The 16888-nt window shown below is 45.9% G+C and overlaps 1 protein-coding gene across 5 annotated transcripts; it reads left to right on the top strand.

Moving 5' to 3' along the window:
• Positions 1–1698: 1698 nt before the first annotated feature.
• Positions 1699–16636, top strand: Casp6 (caspase 6). 5 transcript variants are annotated; one of them, XM_060392695.1, is made up of 7 exons: positions 1699–1808; positions 8054–8095; positions 8765–8914; positions 9362–9438; positions 13643–13818; positions 15240–15396; positions 16057–16636. In XM_060392695.1, exons 2-7 carry the CDS (start codon positions 8067–8069, stop codon positions 16296–16298), a joined length of 831 nt encoding a protein of 276 aa, XP_060248678.1. In that variant the 5' UTR covers positions 1699–1808; positions 8054–8066; the 3' UTR covers positions 16299–16636. The 5 variants fall into 5 exon arrangements, with proteins under 5 accessions (XP_060248678.1, XP_021500734.1, XP_021500748.1 ...); XM_021645059.2 differs by lacking the exon at positions 1699–1808 and adding an exon at positions 3738–3812; XM_021645073.2 differs by lacking the exon at positions 1699–1808 and adding an exon at positions 3741–3812 and having other exon boundaries at positions 8768–8914.
• The last annotated feature ends 252 nt before the right edge of the window (positions 16637–16888 follow it).

The following is a 16888-nucleotide window of genomic DNA, read 5'->3' as shown; positions in this document are numbered from 1 at the left end:
TTTCTGGTTTTCTTTCCTGCAAAATCAGCCTAAGTAACAATGCCTTAGTATAGCTACTGTATGGTAAAAAGGAAAAGAATATCAGGTACTGTTTTTTAAAGGCAATAGGGCTGGGCAGGGCTCGGCAGTTAAGAGCACTCAGCGATCTTGCAGAGGACCCACACTCAGTGCCCAGCACCCACACGGTAGCCCACAACCACCTGTACACTCCAGTTCCAGGAGATCTGTTTTGACTTCTCTAGGTACTGGGCATGCAAGTGGCATACAGACTCTCATACCCATAAGGTACATCTAAAAATGTTTTAAATAAAATTAAAAGAAGTAAATACAGTAAAACTCTATCAGTGAATGATAAGAAAAAGAAAAAGGGAGGACATGATGGCTCCTAGATATGCTGGAAGAAGAGATTTATTGTAGATAAAAGGGGGTACAGAGCCAGAGTAAACATGACCCTGAGCCTGGCCAAGTGAGAAGAGGGAGGAGGGAGAGGAGAAAGCCAGGAGAGTAAAGGGGAGGTGGAAGGGCCAGGTAACTAAACTGGCGGAATTACAACAGAAGGGCACCTGAGGAAGAGCAGCCCAGCCCCTGGGCTGGGCAAGTTTGGGGAAGGGGTCAGGGGATACCAGCCAGCCATTCTCTGTGACAGGTAGGGACTGAGGGGTGCTGAGAGAACCTGGCCAACAGGTCTGCTTTGATATGCAGACACCTCAGCCACTTGTTCCAGGTCTAAGATGTAACAATCACTATTCTCACTTTTGCATGCTAGCTATAGTGATACTGTTCTTAGTGATTTTGGATTACGTCTTTCTTAAATTTTGCTTATTATGTGTGTGAGTGTTTTGTTTCCATGGATGTCTGTGCCATGTGTATGCCTGGTGTCTGCAAAGGCCAGGAGGAGGGTAGCGGTTCCCCTGGAACTGGAGTTATAGCCAATGGTGAATGGCCATATGCATGTTGGGAATTGAGCCAGGGTCCTCTGGAAGATCATCCAGTGCTCTTAACCACTGAGCCATCTCTCCAGCCCCTGGATTATTTATTTCATATCTGTAGCGTCTTTCAAAACCTGTTGACAACTTCTTTTCATTGGCTCTCAGGCTTCCTTCTCTGTGACAGAGTATGAGAGAAATCTCTGCTCCACCACTTCTGGGCCTGGTGAGATGATGGTAGAGGGCTCCTAGTTCACAGTAGAGAGACAGGGAGGGGACGAGGACAAGACACACCCTTCCAGGGAGAGGCTCCACCTTGTACTATTTCTCAGTAGTTCATCCAGTTGTGAACTGACCGATGCGTTGCTCCACTGAGACTGTTCACCGCTCATGACCCAACGGCACTCCTTGAGAGTTCTAGTGGGGGGGGGGGGACCAGCTGGATCCAACTGTGACAGGCAGATGAGGCCGGGTCCTAGAAGTTTACTGTTTATGTGATTTCTATAAGGAAAACAAATTAGAAGGATGGTAGAGTTAGCACTCAAAACGGACCAAAATTTTATTTTCAAACTCTTTAGACTATATTCCTTGTGTTTCATTCTTAGAGTGTGTAACAAGCTAAGACTTTGGTATAGTAAATTCTATAAAAGTGAGTAGTATTCAGGTGGGAAACCTATCCTGTCAGCCAACATTCGGTCTCTTCTGTATTTGGCTTATCTAACTTAATAGTTTTGCTTTTCTGTCTTCTTCCTTCCAACAGGGAAGGGAGCTTGCTATGGTTCCAGCCAGTAGCAGGCACATGCATCCAACTCACTGAAGTGGACCTCAGCCACTTACTGTGGCTAGTGCTTGCATGTAAAAGGACGCATCTGTAATTTTACAGTAAGTTGTTGCAGTTTAGATGGAAGATACAGGCTGCTGTATTTAAGCGCTTGGTCATCAGCTGTGTTGGGGGTGTAGGATCTTTAGAAGGTGGCGCTGTAACGGGAGGGAATGAGTCACTGGGCTGAGCCTTTGGCACTGTCCCCCAGGCCTGCCTCTGGCTCAGTCTCTGTCTGCTTCCTGACTGCTAGCCAGATGCCTCCTGCTCACATCATCACAGACAGGTATTACCTCTGCATCAGTGCCGTCCCTGCAAGGATGCAGGGTATTACCCAAACCAGGGCCACCATGAACCATCCTCCTCTACCTTGCTTCTTTTGGGTACTTTTATCACAGTGATTAGAAAAGTGTCTAATTCTCGATACTTTGTATCCCTAATAATATTTGGATCTGTAATGTCCCCGAAAGGCCCAGGTGTTTGAGAGCTTCGTGCCCAGGCCAGGACATTAACGGGGCCATGGCCTTGAAGAGCATGCTAGGGTTACTCTCCCTACCCTGTCTGCTTTGGGGCTGCTATGAGGTGAGGCAGCCTCTTCTGCCATATACTCTGCCTGACCGCACTGCTTTGCCTCAGCCCCCAGAGCAATGGGCCACCGAAAGGGACTGTCTTGGTTAGGGTTCTATTGCTGTGGAGAACACCATGACCATGGCAACTCGTATAAAGACAAACATTTAACTGGGGCTGGCTTAGAGTTTCAGAGGTTTAGTTTGTTATTGCCATGGCTGGAAGAATGGCAGTGTGCGGGCAGACATGGTGCTGGAGGAGCCGAGAACTCATTCGCAGACAGCAGCAGGAGGCTGTGTGCCACTGACTATAGCTTCAGCATAGGAGACCTTAAAGCCCACCTCCACAGTGACACACTTCCTCCAATTAGGCCACACCGAGTAAACCTTTTTCCTTGCCCTAAACAAGCAAGGAGAAAGGTTTGCGCTGTAAACCAGCAAGACTGAAGATTCTGTAGACTGCCGTCTCGGAAGACTTTTATTTTGAGATTAGCAGAGGGCAGAAGGCTGTGAAAAGATACTTGCATATGACTAAAGCCTGCTGTTGACAGATTGGACGTATGTGTGAACCCACTGGGATCAGTTAAAGAACCCTCATAGACATAGCGCGCACACACACGCTTCCTACACATAAATACACGATTAAACAGTATAATAAAAGAACTCAACTGATAGCACCTTAACTTATTTTTATCGTCTGTAGTTGGTAACTTTTTCAATGATAAGGTGGCAGCAGAAGGTACAACACTCAGTGGAGGAGGACACAGGGAAAGCCACGGTCACAGACGGAAACTCGTCGTTCTTAGAATTTCTGCGTACCCTGCCAAATCTCCTCTATTTTTGAAAGCCAGGCTTAAACATCCAGGAATTGGTAGAGTGCTTAGCTAGCATGCAAGAATCCTGGGTGTGGTGGGGCAAGACAGTTACCACAGCTCTGAGTGTGGACGCAGGAGGATCCAGGTCATATGACCTCAGCCACAAGAGACTCAGGGAAGAACGGAGGTTGGGAAGATGGCCCAGGATTGCCTTCAGGGTTTTTGTTGTTTGTTTTGTTTGTTTTGTTTTTGGCCTAAACTCCCCGTCCAAACATATTACAAGCCCTCTAAAGTAACTACTGTAGAGAGGGCGCCCTACACTAAACCGGAGCACTAGATGAGGTGGCGGAGACCGCAGCGCTGACTTCACCAGCCTGGACGGACGGGAGGTCGCGCCACTGGCTCTCCCCGGGCAGTGGCGGACCGCGGTGTCCAGGGTGGGTCTCCACACCCTTCTCTCCGCCATCCCCCGCCCAGCCTTACAGGTGTGGGTTCTGCGGTGCAGGAGGAAGACGCAGTGGCGTCCCGGCGTTGCCGGGGTGACGGAGGGCCGTGCTGCGGCTGCTGGAGCTGGGGGAGGCGGAGGCGGATCCTGGGGCGGGGCACAGGGCGGGGCGGGGCTGGCAGGAAGCGGGGTCTGGAGAGCGGAGGCCGCAGGGCTGGGACACCCGGAGCTCGCCCGCAGGTAAGTGCCGGCACCGGTGCCAGCGTGGGGCGCGGGCCAGAGCAGGGCTGATGGGCTCCTCCTGGGACTGGCAGAAGCTGTGGGCTTGCGGCGCTGTGCGGTGGCGGACGTGGTAGTGGTGTTTGCCCAGGCTAACCTCGCCGAGCGCCTTTGTCCTCCTGCTGTGCAGCCTCCCGGCTCTTCAAACTTTAAAGGGCGGCGCTTACGCTGTGTGGTCGAGAACTTGGCTTCACAAGCTGAATCCTGTTTTGTTGCTCGCTTCTGCCTGGAAAGTGGAGAGAAGTGGCGGTTCAGGGAGCGGGCACAGGCCTGCGGGAGACAGGCTCAAGACCACAGGCAAGGGATGGACCTGGGCGGGCCCCCCAACCCCAATGCCACCAGCAGCCTGCAGACCTGTTGCTGTCCCGCCGCGGGTCAGCCCCAAATAACTTTTTCTCCACCGAGCGATAAAAACTGCTAGTGCTCACTGCCGAACAGGCTTCCTGTCGCCCAACAAAAGCAGCGCTGGTTCAAGTTAGAAAAATTCAAGCTTGATTGGTCTTTAAGGTCGGTCGGAGATACAGCTTCTATTTCAGAGCTGTGTGCTTCCTCCAGAGGCAAACTGAAAGCCCCCATGAATTTGGAGGGAGTGGACCTGTTGGACACACAGGGTCTATTGGCCATCTCCAGTTTAGGAATGAGAGGTGAGGGGTGGGAACCCGGCGGTGGGGTGGGGAACGTGCACCGACCCCTCCCTTTTTTGTCTGATTGTTTTTCTCTCTGCTCTCTTCCCTCCCATTATGTCCCCAATCATGGCTTTTCTATGTTCTAGGGGGGTGAGTTACTTCCTATAGGTTATTGAATACATGGCTGACCGGGAATATGGGTAGATTCTCCTGACAGAAGGAAAGTGGCCGCTGGTGGAAGGCCTGGTGACAGGTAGCACAGCCTTTGCAATCCCCCAGCGCCTGGCTTTCACTTCCAACTTCTCAGAGCTGACCTTAGGCAGGCCTGGTCCACGTTTTCTGTACTCTGGAGCTTTGGAAGTATAGTAAGATAAAGTATCTAAAGTGCCAAGCAGTCAACAGTGGCTGATAGCTTTATTTGGAAATTACCATAAAGAGAAAAAAGACAAATTAAGGAACTAGAAGGCAATGTTTACATTAGGGTGGAACAGAAAAAGAAGTGATAAGACGCCGAGAATCAGGTTTAATTGTATACACATTTTTGATGACTAGTTCATCTACATTTTTGTAGAATAGTGACGACCCACGTCTAAATCTCTTATAGGGAATCTTAATCTCAGCTGCTGAAGAGGCTTAGGTAGGAGAGTCTCAGGTTTAAGGCCAGTCTGGATAACAGACTACATCTTGGGTGCAATAATGCTTTGCTGTAACCCAATACTCGGAAGGCTGAGGCAGAAGGAATGAGAACTGGAGGTCCTCCTGGGATCCACTGCTTTAAAACCCTTCCTACAGCAAGGCTCTTGCCAAGTCTGCACCCATGTTGTGAGGCTATTTTTATGTCAACTTGACACGGAGAGACGTCATCTGAGGGGAACCTCAATCAAAATACCTCTATAAGATCAAGCTGTAGACAAACCTGTAAGGCATTTTCTTAGTTAGTGATTGATGTGAGAGGGCCCGGCCCATGGTGGGTGGTGCCAGCCCTGGGCTAGTGATCCAGAGTTCTATAAGAAAGCAGACTGAGCAAGTCATTATGAGCAAGCCAGTAAGCAGCACCCCTCCATGGCCTCTGCATCAGATCCTGCCTGCAAGTTCCTGGACTGTTTGAGGTCCTGTCCTGATGTCCTTCGATGGTGAACAGTGATTTAAAAAAAGAAGTGTAAGCCAAATGAACCCTTTCCTCCCCAGCTTTGGTCATGGTGTTTCATCGAAGCAATAGAAGCCCCAACTAAAGCAAGTATCTTGGATGTCTATTCTAATTTTCTTAAGCCTCTCTTCTCTCTTCCCTAATGTTTGTGCTTAAGTCTATATTAAAAATTGTTTGAGGCTGGTAAGATGACTTAGCAAGTAAAGACACTTAGCCTGAGGACCTGGGACCATAGAATGGAAGGAGGAAGCCTGCTCCTGTAAGTTGCCATCTTACTTCCACAGAGCTGTGGCCTGAGCCTACCAGCCTCCCTGCATACCCAAAATAAATACATGTTTAAAAACTTCATTAAAAGCGTACAGCCTAAGGTTAAACAGACTCTTAACTGAGGTTGTGAATCTGACAGCCTTGAAACTGGATGTCTGTCTGACCTAACAGATCAGTGCACAGACTTCGCCACAACTTGGAGCTAAGTCTGTAGGCCCTGACTGCGCTGAGAGCAGTATGTGAGACGCTGAAGCTTCGCATTGAACAGGGAGGGTAGAGCTGGCCTCCAGGGCTTTCATCCTCAGGGACATGGCAGGCCTTGACTGGCATTTTGCCACAGCAGCCCTCTGGTACACTTTGAACTGCCTTAGGCAATGCGTTTGGAGGAGGCAAAGCTAAAGGAGGTGGCCAGCAGATCATCTCCAAGATCTCCAAGAAGGTGACCCCTTCTCCAAGACCAGCTGCCTTCCACTGGGGCTACGAGCCTCGGTGTGAGGGGTGGTAATTAGCTCTCTGGCATGGTTTTGTTTAATTGGAAGGTAATTCGGTTAAAACTATCTCATTGGCTGAAAGATGAGGAAAGGCTGTGCAAAGAGGGAAGCCCTGAGCAGCTCCAGTGTGGCAGGAGGGGAGCCCCGTGCTGCTGACACACAGCATCCGGGGCATTACTTGGGTCCTCTGATAGCGCTGTTACCTCGTGGGCAGTTACCCGGAAGAAACCCTGGGAGAGTGGAGACCAAAGTAAAGACATTTCTACAGACTCTTAAACTCCTTATAAAATTTACCTCCTTACAAAGGCAAGAGAGTCAGTCCCTTGCCAGATTCTCAGTTCCAACCCTGACCCAGGAGCCTACATTCTAGCACTCACAAGGAATTCTGAGGCAGATTGAGGAAACCTGCGTAGCCGGGAGAAGGAAATGCCCTTCTGGACTCTTTATTGAGAAATGGTGTTGCCTGGGCAAACTCTAAGAGGGATAGGCTAAAGGGGACCTCGGCCGCTTCCCCACTCGCCCTCACTGCTGGGTAGTAGTGTTTTTGTTTCAGTGGCATGGCATTGGGACAGTCAGAGCCCAGGGGGCCTGTCTAAGGACAGAGGGGAAAAGAATCCATTCTGCCGAGAGACCTCTGCCAAAAGGTGTACTTTCCCTCTTTGTTCATAACTCTTCTCCTTAATCTGTTAAGTAACCAGGGGAAAAGAGATTACTGATCCGGTTTCAGTACGAAGGCCACTGGCTGAATTTTCTCGTTACATTTAATTTCCCCGAGAGCTGAGCCAGGTGGCTCCAGCCTCTTGCCTGAGCTACTCTGGATGCTGAGCCAGGAGGAACAAAGCTTTCAGCCCATGAGTGTGAGGCCTTCCTCACACAAAGTGAGACCCCGTGTCATTAAACATAAAGACTGAGCTTCTCTGTTGTGCTTGCTACATCTCACATGCTTAGTAGCAACAGGTGGCTAGTGACCAACACATGGCATTGCAAACACTGAGCAATTGCATCAGCATAGAAAGTTCTGTCGAATAGCACTCCCCAGAGTAGGGGAGGATGCAACGAAGGGTTGTTTGGAAGATGGTGAGGTGTGAGTACCCGGACCTCTTAATGGTGTTTTCTGTAGAGACAGACCATTCAGAAGACCAAAATTTGAGCCTCTGCAGGCTTGCCCGCTTCCTTTTAAGTGTATTCCTTATACTGGTAACATTGCTGACCACAGACTGGATTCAGTTCTCCTGTATGACTCAGCTCCTGCTCTCTTTGCAAAAGCATTTTTGGGTACAACACAGCAACTGGGTATTCCCTTCAAACTCTCTAACCACAGAGTAGTTTAGCTCAAGGCAAATGTGCTTGGATAATATTTTCTCCATTTCTGCTTATGATTCGTTATTTTGAAGGCAAGAAAGGCATTGTATTGCTGTAACTGATTTGCTGACCAGATAGCTGCCCTTCATTTCCGTTAGAGATTGGGGGTCTGAGAGGGGAAGGATGTATGCTGTACTTTAATTAAACAAGCAGGGCGTGGTGGTGCCCACCTTTAATCCCAGCCCTCAGGAGGCAAAGGCAGGTGATCCCTTTGAGTTAGAGGCCAGCCAGGGCTACATAATGAAATCTTGTCTCGATAAATAAATAAATAAATAAAATTAACAAGCAACAACTTTGTTTTTATAATAGGTGAAAGTAAACCATGACAGAAACAGATGGCTTCTACCGAAGGTAAGTCCGCTCTTGTCTAATAAAGCCTTTTCCTTTCTTGGTCACAACTATCTCTAGAAATGAAAGTAAGAATGCAGTTGTTATGTTCAGCATTCTTTAGCATTTGGGGAGCTGATGTGTAGAGCTGGGCTTCTCAACCTGTTGGTCATGACCCTTTGGAAGTCAGTGGACCCTTCCATGGGGGAGCCTAAGACCATCAGAAAACACAGATATTTATGTTAAAATCGATAACATTAGCAAATTTATAGTTATCAAGTAGCAACAAACATGATGTTATGGCTGGGGGAGTCATCACAACGTGAGGGACTGTATTAATGGGGTGAAGTATTAGGAAGGTTGAGAACCCCTGGGCTAGAGGCCACACCTTGTCAAAGGACCTGCAGTTCAAATGATATACTTGGTAAGGTGTGGGTTTAATACAAGAGCTTGGCCCTGGGCCTGGCTGTTGTCCTGTGTCACTAGATCCTAGAGACCAGGAGGAAACATCGTTGCAGAGGGCCTGGGATGGGATGGGGGCTGAGGATGCACAGTGTTGCTAACCAACAGTTACACCTCTTCACTGATACAGCCTTCTCGGTGCCTAGCCTGACTGGGAAGCAGCAGACTCAATCTGCACACTGGCCTTGGGCTTAACATGAGGGTTTTTTTGCTTGTTTCTTTCCTTTTTAGCAGGGAAGTGTTTGATCCAGCAGAACAGTACAAGATGGACCACAAGAGGAGGGGAATTGCCCTAATCTTCAACCATGAGAGGTTTTTCTGGCACCTGATGCTCCCAGAGAGGCGGGGCACCAGAGCAGACAGGGACAACCTAACTCGAAGGTAGTTTCCTCTGTGGTGATGATACACTTAAGTATTTCTAATTAGTATAATAACTGATGATAATTTAGCATGGGAGACAGATTAAGAACCTCACTTGGACCTAGCATGTGCTTACTTAGCACGCATGAGGCTTGGGGTTCCATCCCTGCCACCACAACCCCTCCCCCATCTAAAAAAAATAAACTGAACTTCCCCTGAGAACTTGCTTGAGCTGTCTTCCTCACCCTATTCTATTGATTGTTACCAGCACTAACATATGTGCAGTAGATGGTAATGTCATTGAATTGGCTCTTGTCACTGTAAAGCCCTTTCATAGAGCAGATGATCAAAGGGAAATCACCGTTGTTTTTGATATGTCATAAAAATGAGTGGAATTCCTCAAAAACTAAGGATATTGGATGGTCTGGAAGAGCACACAAGCTAATGCTGAGTTTAATGTGTCTCCAGGTTTTCAGAACTAGGATTTGAGGTGAAGTGCTTTGATGATCTCAAAGCACAGGAACTGCTGCTCACAATTCACGAGGGTAGGTAGCCTTCCGTTCAAGGTCTCCGGTGGGATCGGGTGCTCGCTGCTATCGCTAAAGACCAGTGCAAATAAGTCCCCGTCCAGAAAAAAAGTTAGAAATTTAAGCGGGTGTAGGTGTTGGTCTTGCCTCTGTGTTTACATTCGCCATCAGACCTGGAGATCTGGCAACATTTATTATATTGGCATGCCTCCAGGCATACATTTATATGTTGTTGTTGTTGTTAATAGTAATATTACTCCTGAGTTGAAGGAAATGACCTGTTGGTGAACATCTGAATTAGAAAATTTTCAGCTGCTGGGCCCTTTTGATTAGGCCTGCTTACTCACTCTTACCCTACTTGTTCATTGTTTCCTGGTGCTGACTTGCTTGCGTCTTTAAACTGTTGCATCACTGTGCAGTAGGTATTCTCATTATAATGCAGCTTAGAGTCAGTCCTTATTGCCTGCTGTGAGCTTTCAAATAGTCGCTGGTGGGCTGTTACTGCTATTTGCATAATCCTTTTGCACTTTCCCCATCTTGTTCCTTTAATTAAATAATTATTATCGAAACTGGCTGCTTACTAAGTTTTCTACTTTGTTCAACAGCTTTGTAGGACACCGGGTTTCAACTCTGTCCAGGAAACTCTGAGAGCTAGGCGTGGCAGAGGGGCAGCCACAGGCAGCTGTTGAGTGGTTGTTTCTAGTCGACTGTAGGAAAGTCTGATCACTGAAAGAACCTTCTTATATATTGGTGTATGGGTCTGTTTAAAAGAATTTGTAAATTACCATATAGTCACTGTATGAAGCGGGTTTCATGGTGACATTCATGTTCCATTTGGAGAACACGCATTTTGACCGTGTTTACTCTTTACCTTCTGTTCCCTCATCTCCACTCCGAGCAGCCCCCCTCCTCTTCCCAAATAGTGTGCCTTCCTTCCATTTTCCTGTCACATGACTGTGACAGGTGAGAGAGAGAACAGCATGAAGCTGAAGATTGCCCCTTCAGGGACTGTTGTGTCATGTCTGTCCCAGTCTGCCCTGTTCTGCGTAGGGCGATGGTCTGTAGCTCTGTGTGTGTTCCTGCAGATGGCTTACTTGGTTCTTCTGTGGGGATGAATAGAACTCCGTTGGGTGACATACCACATTTTCTCTACTTGTGAGCTGAAGGCCAAGTAAGCTGATTCTGTAGTTTGTCTGTTGTGAGAAGTGCTGTCCTGGATCCCCTTGGCTCTGTTCCCAGGAGTGCTACCGTTGGTAGCTGTGTTTGGTGTCTGAGGAAGCACTGTATTGATTTCCATGGTGCATTTGCTTATATACCAACTCCTTCCTTCCTTCCCAGTCCATTCCCCACCTCAACTACCAGCTTCCCACCTCACCAGCACTGTTGTTGATGATGATGAGAGCCATTCTTGCTGAGGTAAAATGATCTCAAGGTCTTTCTGATTTGCATTTCTCTGATGGCCAAGGTTGATTAACAGTCTGTCATGCAGCTGCTGGCAGTTGGTACTTCATATTTTGTTTTGTTTTCTTCAAGACAGGATTTCTCTGTATAACGCTGGCTGTCCTGGAACTACCTATGTAGAGCAAGCTGGCCTCGAACTCTCCAAGATCAACCTGCCTCTAACTCTCAAACACTGGAATTAAAGGCATGTACCACTGCCATCGCTATCACCACCACCTGGTTTGGTGGTTTCGTATTTTGAGAATCGCCCATTTGTTTCATTTATCAATTTCTTGTTTCATTTATCAATTTCTGATTGGATTATTTGGTTTTCTAGTAGGCTTTTTCCCTCCTTCATATAGTCTAGATATTAACCTTCAGATATGTAGCCAAAAAAAAAGATTTCTTCCATTCTGTAGGCTGTATTCTCACTTTGGTAATCGTTTCTTTTGCTCTGAGGTTCATTTAGCTTCAAGTGATCCCATTTGTTAATTTTTGGAAGTATTTCCTGAGCTATTAGAGTCATTTTCAGAAAGGTGCCTGTATCATTCATTTCTTGGGTGTGTATGCATGTGTCTGTGTGCATGTGTGTGTTTGTGTGTGTGTGTGTGAGCAAGCCTGTAGGTGTGTCACAGCACCCATGTGGATTTCGGGGACAGCTTTAGGAGGGAGTTTTCTACCATGTGTATTCTGAAATCAGGCTTGGCCATAACCACCTTTACCTGTGAACCATCTCAGCACCCTGCTTATGCCTGGATCTTGAAATGTTTATAGTAGTTTCAGGTCTTGAAGTTACTTCCCCGTGTGGATTTCCAGGTTTCCCAGAACAGCTTATTGAAGAGATTGACTTTTGTGCTTTCTCTCATGTATGTTTTGCTTCCTTTGTCAAAAATTAGGTGTCTGGAGCCCTGTGGGTTTATTTCTGGGTCCTCAGTCCCATTGGTCGATGCATCTCTGTGCCGGCATCACACCGGTTTTGTCACTGACTTCTGCACTGTAAATTGAAATCAGTGTGGAGCTAACCCCAGCTTAGTTCTAGTTCCTGAGGATTGCCTTCACGATCAGTGGTCCCTGATGCTTCTGTACTCAACGCAGGATGTTTTCTAATGCAGCCTAATGTGGAAAGTTATCATGAGAAGCTGTGGGTGGCTTTTGTATTGTAGCCATTTTCTTCATGTTGTCCGTCTGTGAGCACGGAGGACTTTCTATCTTCCACTGTAGAGGTCTTGCACCTCTTCTGTTTGTTCCTGTGTGTTTCCTTTGGAGTGCTGTTGTGAGCAGTGTTCTGTTTCGGCTTTCTCAGTGTGTAATAGCACATAAGGAAGCTTCCGGTCTTTGTATCCTGCTGGTTAGTTGAAAGTGTATATCAGATCTAGAGTTCCTGGTGAAGTATTTAGTCCTTTTTAATTTTTAGTATCTCATGTGTGTGAGTGTTTTGCCTTCATTTATGTAAGGTGCCGTGAGGGGCCAGAAAGAGAGCATTAAAGTCTAACGTAACAGATGGTTGTGAGCTGCCGTGTGGGTGCTGGGAACTGAACTGAGAGCTGCCTGTGATCTTACCTGCTCAGCCATCTCTCCAGCCATTCAGTGTCTTTTAAATATGGGGCTGTGCCATCTACAAACAGGGGTTGTTTATTTTCTATCTTCCCCTTTTGTGTCTCTTTTATTTCTTCCTCTTGCCTTACTGCCCTGATTAACACTTAAAGAACCATACTGAGTAAAAGTGGGGGAAAATGTATTCGCTTGTCTCTCTAGGAAGTGCTTCGCCTTTCCTCTGTTAGGAGAGGGTTGCTGTAGTTCTGTTGTGAATAGCCTGTGTGGCGGTGAATTGTGTTCTTTCCATTCCTGGTTTCTTCAGGGCTTCCATGAGAAGAGGATGTTGAGTTTGTCACTTTTCTGCATCTATCAAAATGATAATGTGCTTCCGTCCTTGAGTGTGTTTATATGCTGTTACATTCACGATTTGCATATGACGAGCCATCGTTATAACCCTGCAGTTAAGCCAGCTTGGTCACAGTGTATGTTTCTTTTAATGTGTTGTTGGATTCTGCTTGCAAGCATTTTCACTGAGAATTTCTGTATACAGGGTCCTTGAGGATGTTGGTCTGTGATGTTTATGTTGTTGTATCTTTAAGTAACTTGCATCTTAAAGGAGCCTTCCCATGTTTTTCTCCATCATTTTTCTGTACTTAAGACCAGCTAAGCTTCAAACTTTAATAATTTTTTTCTTTTTTTTTTAAAATGGTTTATTTACTGATTATGTACACAGTCTTCTGCCTGCATGTACACCTGCACACCAGATCTCCTATAGATGGTTGTGAGCCACCATGTGGACGCTGGGAATTGAACTTAAGACCTTTGGAAGAGCAGCCAGGGCTCTTAACCTCTGATCCATCTCTCCAGCCCCAATTTTTTTTTCTTAAGCCAGCTATGGTAGGTCACATCTGTAATCCCACCACCAGGAGGCTGAGGGTGGAGGATTAAAGGGTATTTAAGGCCAGCCTTCATGGACAACAGTGTCAGTCCCTGTCTCAAACAACCAAACTTTAGAAAGAAACAGTTTAGGGCCAGCCTGATTCCAGGATGAGAGCCAATATTAAAACCAAAGAAAAAAAAAGATAAATATGTGTATTACTATAGGAAGTTTATATTTATTAAAGCAAACTCCTCTCCCGCCATTTTGTAAGTGTATTTTTGTTCTAGAACCTGTAACTTGAAGTTCCACATGTGGATAACAAGCTCTTATTTTCACCCCTGCATGCATTTTGGGGGTCATCTGTAGTGTCGACCTCAAGCCATGTAGATGCCGATTGCTTCCTGTGTGTCTTCCTGAGCCACGGGGAAGGCAACCACATTTATGCATATGACGCCAAAATTGAAATTCAGACATTGACTGGCTTGTTCAAAGGAGACAAGTGTCAGAGCCTGGTTGGAAAACCCAAGATATTTATCATTCAGGTAAGACTGATCTTATCATCTTGGTTATAAAATCAAGTATGTTGATTATAAAAGTTAAAAAAGTCATTTTTCTAAAATAAGTTTCTCCAGTAATTGGAAAGGCCCTTTGTACATCCTGTCAAACAGTTGACATTTATTATAAGAGTGTTTTGAGCCGGGCAGTGGGTGGCACACACCTTTAGTCCCCACACTTGTGGGTTGAGGGCCAGCCAGCCTGGTCTATAAAGTGAGTTTTCGGCCAGCCAGCGCCACCCAGGTAAACCCTGTCTCGAAAAAGAAAAAAAAAAAACAAAAAGTGTTTTGATCAACATTTGCTATGACAGCTAATCGCTGGTGTGACACTGCACTTCAGGGCTGGGCTAGGTGTGGGGAAGAAGCCACCAGAAGGGAAGTCATTGATTGCCCAGGACCTTGGAAGGCTGGGCAGCTATACTGGGCTTGGGTCTGTGGGAGCTAAAGTGCATGCAAGCCAGTGGAAGTGATGTAGGAGGAGTCTCCAGCTGCCTCATCCCCTGTACACGTCTCTAAGCTGACATAGTTTTAGAAATTAAAAAAACCCAAATGTTTGGAGCATGAGAAATTTGGTTTTAGAGACTTCAACATGTGAATTTGAGGGTGGAGTGGTGTAGCCTATAACACTGTAGAGTGTGTTTAGCTCAGTGGCAGCACTTGCCTAGCAAACATGAGGCCCTCAAACCATAGAAAAAAATTAGGGGCTAGCTTCTGAATCAGGATTAATAGATGTAAATTTAGAACACACTTTAAATTGAGAACAAAGGCTGGAGAGAGAGAGAGACAAGCTCAGGGCTGGAGGGATGGCTCAGTGATTAATAGTGCACATGGCTGCTCTTGCAGAGGATCTAAGTTCCAGTCCATGTTCCAAGGGACCCAACACCGTTTTCCAAACTCCGGGGCCACGTCCCGTCACAGACACACCCACAGACATACACATAGACACATAATTTTTAAACATTGAAAAAAAAATACAGTGGGCACAGAAGGCAAAGCACATGGATGGATGACTCCTTGAGTCAGCCAGATGTACATTGTCACAACTGGAGACCTCAACTAGGCAGTCAGAACATCATTTGGGTTAACTACCTGATTGAATAAAAACATTTAAGTAAGGATGATAGTTTTTTAAAAAAAGAAGGGTATACCATTTGGCACATTTTGGTGTTTGTTTGGGAAGTGGGTGGGGGCGGGTAGGGACCACCGGGTTTTGTAAACATAGTCTATAAGGAAACGTTACTGGGAAGGCAGCTTTGTTAGCTTTGCCTCTCTCAGAGCCCGACTGCATTGTTCTTGAACCGCTTATGTGGCCTTTGTTACTAATGGGAGGTGCGCTGAGAATGGCATCTTCTCACTGCACACCAAGCATTCGTGACAAGATGGCAGGCAGAAAACTCGCTCTTTCCTAGGCCTGTAGGGGCAACCAGCATGACGTGCCAGTGGTTCCTCTGGACGTGGTGGATCATCAGCCGGACAGGCCGGACAACGTCACCCAGGTGGATGCCGCCTCTGTGTACACCCTGCCTGCGGGGGCAGACTTCCTCATGTGCTACTCCGTCGCGGAAGGTGAGTGAACGATGTTGCGCAGAAGCCTGTCACCTTTGAATTGGAGTAGTCTTTTTTTCACAGTTAAATCACCACGTCCTATTAAAAAGCCACAGACCTTGTCACATTGAAGAAATCCTTTCTGGTTAATAAATGAAATGTAAAATACCTTAAAGAACAACAGGATTTCCTGTGTATATTTATTATATGTGCACCTATGTGTATATATGTATCATAGTAATATAAGAACAACAGAGCTATGTAATCGTATTGGGTATTAGCAGCTTTTCTGTCACTGGTGACAGAGGAGCGGTGCCGTTCTGATATAATTGTGGAAAACCTTGTTGAAAAGCATTTTGCTGTGTTCTTTTCTTTCTAACCGAATGGTTTTGTTTAATCTCTGGCTCGAAAAATCATTAGGTATTCTTTTGTTCTAGTTTTCTTCTTTTAGAAAGTGGAGGAAACTACATTAATCCTTCGTATGTAAAACCATAGAAGTAGTATGTTTTCCTACATGGGATCAAGCAATAGCAAAATTGTACCCGCATGATGAGAAGCACATCTTATTCTTTCCCAAGGACTTTCGAGCGTTTCGTTTCTGTAACTGAACTAATCATAAAAGTGTCTTCCATTGACCTTGAAGCAAAAGGAAATGAAGCACCTCCCTCCATCTTGTTTTAGGGTATTACTCTCACCGAGAGACTGTGAACGGCTCCTGGTACATTCAGGATTTGTGTGAGATGCTGGCGAGGTATGGGAATACCTTGGAGTTCACGGAGCTGCTCACGCTGGTGAACAGAAAGGTCTCTCAGCGACGTGTGGACTTCTGCCAGGACCGAGGTGCGATTGGCAAGAAGCAGGTTCCCTGCTTTGCCTCAATGCTGACCAAAAAGCTGCATTTCTGTCCCAAATCTACCAAGTAGGCTCATCTCTATATATATTTCCCTTTTATATAGTGGTCAGTCTGTTGAATATTTCAAGGTTTATTAAGATTCCATGGAAAAGCAATGTTTTGTGTTTGTTATTTTTCAATCATGTTGGGCATGGTGAAAAGACTAAAAGAAATCCTCAGGAAATTACTATGCGTAAATGTCTACCAGCATTTATTACATTTTTAGCAAACTGCAAGATTACTCAAAATGCCAGTTAGTGCCTTACATTTTATGACACTATTTATACAAGTTTATTGTAGAGTATTTTTAAAAGATTTTTGAAACTCGAGAATGAGATTGTTTTCACTTAATAAAATACCTAAAACTCATATTATTAACACTTTCTAATTCATGTGCTTATATAATTTACAGTGGAGTCTATTTTACTTGGTTGTGTATTTGTTTATTTTGCTTGCCTATAGTTAAGGTATTTTGTGGATGGACTTAATTCCCATTTGGGGAAAAAATAAATCTTAAAGAATTCTTTTACGGCACTCTGGGGATGACACGTCACCGCTATGTAGTAAAATGCGTAGTATGTACCTGCCACTCTAAGTACATACAACCGCTACACACACACA

The sequence above is a fragment of the Meriones unguiculatus genome, chromosome 10 (assembly GCF_030254825.1).
Source record: "Meriones unguiculatus strain TT.TT164.6M chromosome 10, Bangor_MerUng_6.1, whole genome shotgun sequence".
Taxonomy (NCBI): Eukaryota; Metazoa; Chordata; class Mammalia; order Rodentia; family Muridae; genus Meriones; species Meriones unguiculatus.
The sequence above is the reverse complement of the archived record's forward strand: the minus strand, read 5'-3'. Positions and strand labels throughout refer to the sequence as shown.

Bases quoted from the DNA above. Each gene is read 5' to 3' on its own strand.
- Casp6 (XM_060392695.1), top strand. From the start codon at position 8,067: ATGACAGAAACAGATGGCTTCTACCGAAG. The intron at 9,439-13,642 runs GTAGGTAGCCTT...GGTCATCTGTAG, and splicing joins GCTGCTCACAATTCACGAGG to TGTCGACCTCAAGCCATGTA. The intron at 15,397-16,056 runs GTGAGTGAACGA...ATCTTGTTTTAG, and splicing joins GTGCTACTCCGTCGCGGAAG to GGTATTACTCTCACCGAGAG.